Source organism: Castanea sativa, chromosome 12 (genome assembly GCF_040712315.1).
Source record: "Castanea sativa cultivar Marrone di Chiusa Pesio chromosome 12, ASM4071231v1".
Taxonomy (NCBI): Eukaryota; Viridiplantae; Streptophyta; class Magnoliopsida; order Fagales; family Fagaceae; genus Castanea; species Castanea sativa.
This window is the reverse complement of record NC_134024.1, coordinates 23,343,717-23,352,093: the sequence shown is the minus strand read 5'-3', so window position 1 is coordinate 23,352,093 and position 8,377 is coordinate 23,343,717. Positions and strand designations below refer to the sequence as shown.

The window sequence follows — 8,377 nt, the reverse complement described above, 5'->3', positions numbered from 1 at the left end:
CATTTTCCCCCATTTCCTTCCTTTCTTCCACTTCTTCCACAACTGATCTCTAAAGTCTAGACTAGAAATAAGCGTACATGTTATGGTGATCAGGCTCAAGTCCTAGTTCCATTTTTTCTTATGGCTATAATTACTAGTTCCTAAATAGTATAAAAGAAAAAACAAATCCTTACAACTAATGAAATTGCAGGTAAGATAGCGAATGGAAGCAATGGAGACATAGCTGTCGATCAATATCATCGCTACAAGATATATATGTTGTTCCGTGTTCATACTAAAAATTGGGAAAAAAAATTGGAAAAAAAACCACACATATTATTCAACTCCTAATTAACAAGAGTCTTGTAGCACAAAAGGATAGTTTTTTTTCCTTCATAAAGTGAATTGGAGTTCTTTTCATCCTTTCTCCAATTGTTTTATATATATGGCGTATTGTACCCTTTAATCAAGCAAAAAATAATAAATAAAAAAGGGAAAAAATATTAGTATTAATTATGAATGAGATGAGAATTAATATCATTTAATAATATTTTTTTAGTCATTAGATCACTTATAAATTTACGAGAGAAAAAAAGTGTAATTTTACAAAAGTTACACCATGTATAATTTGAACCCATCTCTTTTTTATTTTTTATTATTCACAATTTACCTCTCAAAATTGTAGCAAAAAAAAATTTGTGATCATAAATTTTCTCGTAATTTCCTAAATTTTCTTAATATTTTATTACAAATTTATTGGGTGTTTTTTTTGAGATTTGGCTTGGGTTAACCTCAATCGGAATGAGATTTGACAGGAGGAGTCGGTATTTTGTGCGTCATGTGTATAGAGTGTGCTTCTCACAGACATGTGGGCTCCACGCATGCCTGTGGGAAGGCACTCCATGAAGAAAATTTTCCCTGATAACACTTGACTTACATTACATGCGGTTCTATCACATCCATTATTTTTGTACTAAAAAAAAAATTTATATTTGATTGCAAGAAATTATTATCAGGGAAGATATCAATTGGATTTTGAAAATGACGAGATTCTGACTCTAGATTTTTTATTTGACATGTAGCTATAAGAATCCATAATTATAAAAATGCAACTAATTATATTTGTTATTATATTAATTAATTGTAAGTCTTTTGTATTAAAATTTTTATTAGAGGGGTAAAAATTTTGTAACTCAATTAGTATTTCATAATACTTCAAAAATAGATATTTAAGGTTCAAATCCCCTTTCCCTAATTATCAATTGTTCAAAAAATAAAAAATAAAAAAAGAATCATAGGAGTTTGCCTATCAAAATAAATTAAATTTGTATGAATTTTTTTTTATCTTTTTCATCGTATAATAAAAAATAAGAAATATGAAACTCTTAACTCTAGTTGTCTTTCATTTAATTGATCACCCAATCTTTCTAAAATATATCCCAACCCCATCATATTTGCATTTGAAAGACCCAAATACATTCCAATTTGCCTATATATCTTATTTGAAAAACCCAATAATATTTGCTACTTTCATATTTTTAATTGGAATGGCTATTGTTGGGAACATGGATTATATAAAAGTCTTCACAGGACCTAGTTATATTCGGGATATAATCTTAATTAAAATTTTAAAACTTTTTTTAAGATAAATTTCAATAACATATCTTAAAGTTTAGGCTAATGTCAATCAGGTCTAAGATTTTTCAAATTTACCAATTTAAATCCTAAAGCCAACTTAGTTTGTAAACACTCTCAACTTTACCTTTTTTTTATTTATTACAAATTTGGTCTAATATTTTTAATTTGAATAATAAAGCTCATAAACTTTATGCTTTTAACAAATCAAGCATTTTGTTAGTAGTTTCTTTTAATACTTATCAGATTAGTCTAATGGTGTACATATGGTTTATGCCATGTCACTTCTAATTTTGAAATTTCATTATTATTATGTGTTAGAAAAACTGGTTTTGCATCTCATACAAAACCCACAGCAGAAGCAACACAAGGATCTACTTCATTCATACGAGATAACGTGAAATATTTAGAATTTTAGAAATAAAGAATATAAAGGTGCACCTTGATGCAATGAAATTCAAAACAAAAGAAGTTCAAACTTGGGAAGACCTTCAATCTTCACCATAATTCCACATATGTCCAAGATGTGTGGTCTCTCAATCAGTTATATATGCACTTGTTCAAAAGAAAATGTGTTTAGAGAAACTTATATTTTTCTCTTTTAATCGTACATACGTTTTTAACTGTTAAAAGCAGTTACTTTATTTAATAATTCTTATTAAATAAACAACTGATTATCTAATTGAGTTAGTTTTTTGTGTCAGTCCAATTAGGTTTTAGTGTGTGGCTTGGGATAGGATCAAATGGACAAATAAAACTCTAGCTCTAATGGGCTTTAGGTTTATCTATCAACTCTTGACAAGCTCAAAGTTACCATTAATTATATTTAATACCACTATATAAATATAATTGCACTCTAGGCTTTATTAATAAAATTAAATCTCAAGACTTTATTATCTAAACAATTAACTCCTTCATGAAAATATTCGTAGTAATACAAAGTCAAAATATATAATTGTCACTTTGAAAATTACTACCGCTTGATCCTTGAATACTCTATTTAATCCTTTAAGTTATTCATATATATATTTATGAAATTAAATTTCATAAAATATAAACTTTAGTAACTCTTTACTAAAGTGGTTAGGCCTAACACTTTGAATAATCAAACTCATTAAACTTATCTCAAAGAAATATTTTATATCTCTACAAAGAAAGACTATGAATTTCACCTTGAGAATATGTGTTCCTTTACCACTATATGTGGCTGCCCAACATATTGAGCTTTTAACTGTTGAATTAGATCTCACTCTTGATATATTAAAGCAACTTACATTTCATGATCAGATTCACTATTCTCTCAGGATTGAGAGTTTATGTAAATTGAAGTCGTGAGATTTATTATTCAGTTGACAGTCGTTAATAGAATAATTAATCTTACAGCAGTCCAGTTTTATATGTTTTAGACACTTAAGACACATCAACATATCAACTAGAAGTCTTTACTTCCATGATCAAGACAAAACATCTTAATTGACATGTTATAGTCTTCACAGATGGAATATTCAATTTCATCACTGACTACGAATTAATGTTTTGAGTTTACAAAGAACTTGATTAATCACATAAACCACATACTATGCATCTCAAGGACTATATGATAATGTTCAAATATTCATTTTACCATTATTTTAGATAATAAAACAACATCATTATTTATAACATAATGTTATACATAATATCATATACAATATTGTACAATAGGATTTTAGGGCACTAATCCTAATATTATGCATGTGTATATATATATATATATATATATATATATATATATATATATATATTGGGATGGTATTGTTAATGGGTTTGTTAATTTGCCAAATATTGCAATATTACTTTTTTTTTTCTTTTAATAATACTTCGACAGGTACGATACAACAATGGGTAGGGAGATATATTTGAACTCTAGTTTTCCAAAATATTAGATTCAAGCATGACATAAAAATTCAATTGTCACCAACAATATTTCCCTTCCGTCCTTAATCCGTATAGCTCATCCTGGCATGAACTCAAAGTTCTTCGCTAAGATTACACCCCTATTACGATCACAAGTTCTAGGCATTTGCTGTACGAGTATCTTTTTCTTTCTTTCTTTCTTTTTTTTTTTTTTTTTTTTTTGCATGACTATCTTGCAAATATTAAAAGAAAATACTTTGCAAATGGATTTTGTAAAATATTGATAAAGAATGACGTGGGATTTTTTTTTTCTTTGTTCAATCAGGGTGAAAGTTACACCATTCTATCATCGTGTGATCTAAAAGACATTCTACAATAATATTATTGGGTTTTAGGACTATTCACTTTAAACCTCTATTTTAGCAACCGCAAAAATAGTAGCTTCATCTGATGTAATTTAATAAGCAATTGAAAGATCTGTACTAAATGTATCATTTGGATTATTTCTTTTTCCTATGTGTTTATTACTTTAGTTTGTTAGGTATGCAATGTGAGTTAAAGTTTTATAGGGAAATATATAATATACACAATTGTTTTCAAATTGAAATATTTAACTTTTCAAATGGGGTAATATTCCAACATTTATAATTTTATTTGTTTTAAGAATTTATTATGATGAGTAATTATTTAATACTTTAAAAATACAATGATGTAATACTTCTTCTTCTTACTAATAATGGTTAGCTGATCTTATTAATTAAAAGGAAAAATTAACGAATACTTTAAGGGTATTGATCTAAGAACTATATTTCAAAACTTTTTATATGGAAAAAAAATAATTAAGGGTCCGTTTGGTAATGTTGTTTTAGTAACATTGTTTGTATTTTTTTTAAATACGTGTGGGTGAAAAATTGTGTTAAAATATGTGTAATGTTGTTTAAAAACTGAAAATTGTTGCTCAAAATCTTATACCAAATGGCTCCTAAAAGTTTTAACATCTTTTTATATTTTTAATGAAAGTGGCATTAAAATTATACATTAACACATGTTTTAAAGACATCTATTAACAGAACTATTAATTAAATTTAGTGTGAGACAATTCACATAAGAAAATGGAATAAGAGATGCTACGTCCACAATATTTTTATAACATTTTCACAACAAATCATAGGTGGTTAGTTATTATTGGTTTAAATTTGAACCTAACACTAAGATTACGTTTTTCTCCTAACAATAACAACCAGTAATAACCTGCCACTTAAAATTTGTTGTAAAAATGTTGTGAAAATGTTGTGGATATATCATTTCTCAAATTGAATACCACTATACTCTGACTCTAATAATAACTAACAATATTCCACTTGTTTTTAGCTTCCATTTGTTCTGTGGTAAGTAATTCTCAATACTATTTCAAATGACCAAATCCTTAACCATTAGTTTGAAATCATCCTATTACAAATCGAAAAATAAAGTATAAAACAAAAACGACTTTAATTTGCATGAGCGATCCTGCGCATTCATGCACTAGCTTTGAGTGTACAATATTACTCCCCAAACAATGAAGCTACACATTTGGAGGAGGAAGCAACCACGAGGAACCCTTGATAAAGCCAAGGGAGAGGAATGGTTTAGCTTCAGCATCACTCATCTGCTTGGCGAACTTGGCTCGTTTAGCAGGGTTTGCACCTGGTCCGGTGCACTTGTTTTCTGCAAAGAAAACAGTGCTGCAATGCCAATATAATCACTGTGTTAGATTCAATGATTAAATTTACAACTTTCTAACAATTAAAATTTTTGAGATAATCGATAATTGGTATCAGAGAAATACACATTCTGTACACACTCCAAGATTTCAGCCTATGTGACGGGCAGTGTGTGTATGGAGAGGATACAATAGCGAATGTGTAATGATCGTTATCCTATTGAATATTACTAACCGAAAACAAATAGAAAAAAGATTGCTCAACCTGTCACGTTCCGGGTGGAGGTTATTGCTCCATCCAAGAGGATTAACTTCACTGCTCATGTCGGTGTAGGAGAAGACCACTCTTGGCCTCGCCCTCCATGCTCTGCCTAAGTATGCACCATGTCCAGTGCCACTAATATTGCAATGTACAAATGAGTATCCAGTAGTTTCCGAGGGAAAGTCCCTTGCATGTGCCGTGATAAACGTGTTGTCATTACCTTGCCCGAGTACATATAACCGAGTGTTCTGCATGCACCAAAACAATATTTGTCCATTATTATTCTTTTTATCACCAAGATTGAAAATAAATAATAAAAAAACAAACAAACAAAATAAGACTCAATGAAAATTTTAAAATTGTTGATGTGATAATAATCTATTTCATGATTAAGATTTTCTTTATTAAAATTTTAAATGACGTAATAATTTGTACATTTTTAAATTTATAATATTTAATCTAAATCATTAAAATATATATATTTTTTAATAAGAGTTTTGTTAGCAAGCGTGTCCATATAAAAATGATGTTATACAAACTTAATAAACTATGAAATCCTTTTCAAAAAAAAAAAAAACTATGAAATATTTTTGCCATTATACTTTAGGTCAAATGGCACATGCATGTTTCTAATTAAAATGTCTATTTTTCAAATTTTTATGCCCTGTTGAAATATATAGAAAAATTTGTGAAATAATTTGTGCCACTCACATGATAACTAGAAAAAGTTTGGACAAACCAAATAAATAGAGGTTCCACTTCCAAAAATGAAATCAACGGTGCCTTCAATGTAGCAGTCCTTGAAGAAATGGTTGCCCTTGTCGTCACAGACAGTGTCTTGATATCCTTTTATTTTGCAGTTAAAGAAGGCTGCCTTGTCGCCGGAGATCCTCAATGCAGTTGCTTGAGCTCCAGACTGCCCATGAGGCCTTGGTGCAGAATTCTGTAATAAGAAATCCACAGCATGTTATCAGAGATATGTATAGGGCGTTTATACTCTTGTACTCGTTTTCTCGCGTATGTTTTTTCTACTTTCATATGTGTTAATATGTGAACATTTCTACAACAATTATAGATATTGATGTGAAATATTGTACGTAAACAAGTGTTAAAACATACAATTACATGCATAAAGTTCAAGTAAAACACAAAAAACATAAAAATGAATGAGTTTGTAGAAGCGCATATATATAGATATATATACCTGAATAATAAGATTTGCGGCAACAAAGTAATCAGATTCCACAATCAAACTGGCACTGTCTATAGTTCCATATTTGGCAGCTGTGCCATCATATGTCAAAGTTGGCATGCTTTGAGGATTTCCTTGTAAAGTAACAAACGGTTGGGTACGTTCAATTTTTATTTTCTCTTTGTATACTCCATGTCCAATATGCACAATGATACGTTTGGTATTCCCAGCCGGAATACTTTTAATGGCGTCGGTGATGGTGGTGAAATCTCCTCCTCCATTTTCGTTAACCTTGATGATTTTAACATCTTCCTCAGCTTGAACAAGTTCTGAGTCCAGAGAAACCTTACGCTGCTGAAACGGCTTCACATTGTTTTGAAACCAATTGCTTATTTGTGAACTGTCACCGGGAACTGGGGTGTTATCATCTGCGATGACAAAGGTAGAAACAAGGAGAAATGTCACCAAAGCAACACGTACGGCAATGCATGATGCCATTTTTCCAGCCATGTTTGTGTTTGATTGCTTTTTTTGTGAAGATAAGCCAGTGTATGTTTAATTTATAAGCCTCGGTTGAGGTAAGAGAATCTTAAATACATGTGAGACTAAGAGAGTTCCTCGCTTTCTTTAGTGGTTTTAGTTAGAAATTTCCTGTCTTATACATATGTAACATGTATGCACCAGGAATCTGAATCCTTAAGATGGAAATTGGGCAAATATAACAAGGGCTCATTGGGAGATAATTACGAACCCACTCCTAAACCATTGGATGGATGTCCCAAGGTGTTATTTTGTACGGACAGAGCTGTCTTCACATAAAAGAGGTAATATATATATATATATATATATATATATATATATATATATATATATATATATATATAGCTACCTAATCTTAATTTATACTTAAAATAATAACGGTTATTAGATATCTCAAATCTTCACTGTTAAATATTAGTATTGATACACCATGTTGAATATGTTAGTACGGTTGTAAAAGCAAAAGTATAAAGTATAGAATACAATAACATACAATAGTTACGTAGTTCAACCTAACAGCCTACATCTATGGAGGAAAAAAGTCAGATCTAAAATCTGCACAAATCTCGAACGGTAGAGATAAGTGAAACTTATTTACACTTTTCTTTTTCTGATTTCTTGAGTCTTCAACTGTGCTAAACTTCATTTGTCTTGTTTAATTGAATATTTCTATACTAAACTGCTAGACAAACTAAGTTCTAAAAAGTTACAATTTTTTCATGGTTGCCAACCTAAAAATATATATTTTACAGGATAAATTGAATTTTGACTTGCAGAGTCTTCAGGGAAGGCAAGATATACCTGGTATAACTTTAAGTAATATTACATTACTAATATTTTTTAATTAGATGTGAATTTTGATAAGTCCTCTGCTAGATTACTTTATTTTTGTATATTCTCCTTGTTTGAAAATTTTAAAAATGATCAAAGATCAATAATCATGTCATCAATCAATTTTTTTAAATTCAAGTTTGTATAGTTTAAATAATGCATAAAAGATGAGTTTTTGGATCGAATAATAAATTACATCCGATTGGAAAATTGATATGCATGTTAAGAATATATAGAACATGTAATTAAATTGTTGGATTTCCAAAATATGAATTTAATAATAAGTTATTAGGTGGTGTAACATTGCTTAGAATTACACTAAATATAACTTTTCTATAGT

At 29.3% G+C, this 8,377-nt stretch overlaps 1 protein-coding gene across 1 annotated transcript; it reads right to left on the bottom strand.

Moving 5' to 3' along the window:
- Positions 1 to 5,074: 5,074 nt before the first annotated feature.
- LOC142618356 (putative pectinesterase 63) lies at positions 5,075 to 7,176 on the bottom strand. The gene is made up of 4 exons (XM_075791278.1): positions 6,679 to 7,176; positions 6,214 to 6,417; positions 5,478 to 5,722; positions 5,075 to 5,234 (listed from the first exon to the last, which is right to left on the bottom strand). The coding sequence occupies exons 1-4, from the start codon at positions 7,174 to 7,176 to the stop codon at positions 5,075 to 5,077; spliced, it is 1,107 nt and encodes a 368-aa protein (XP_075647393.1).
- Positions 7,177 to 8,377: the final 1,201 nt, after the last annotated feature.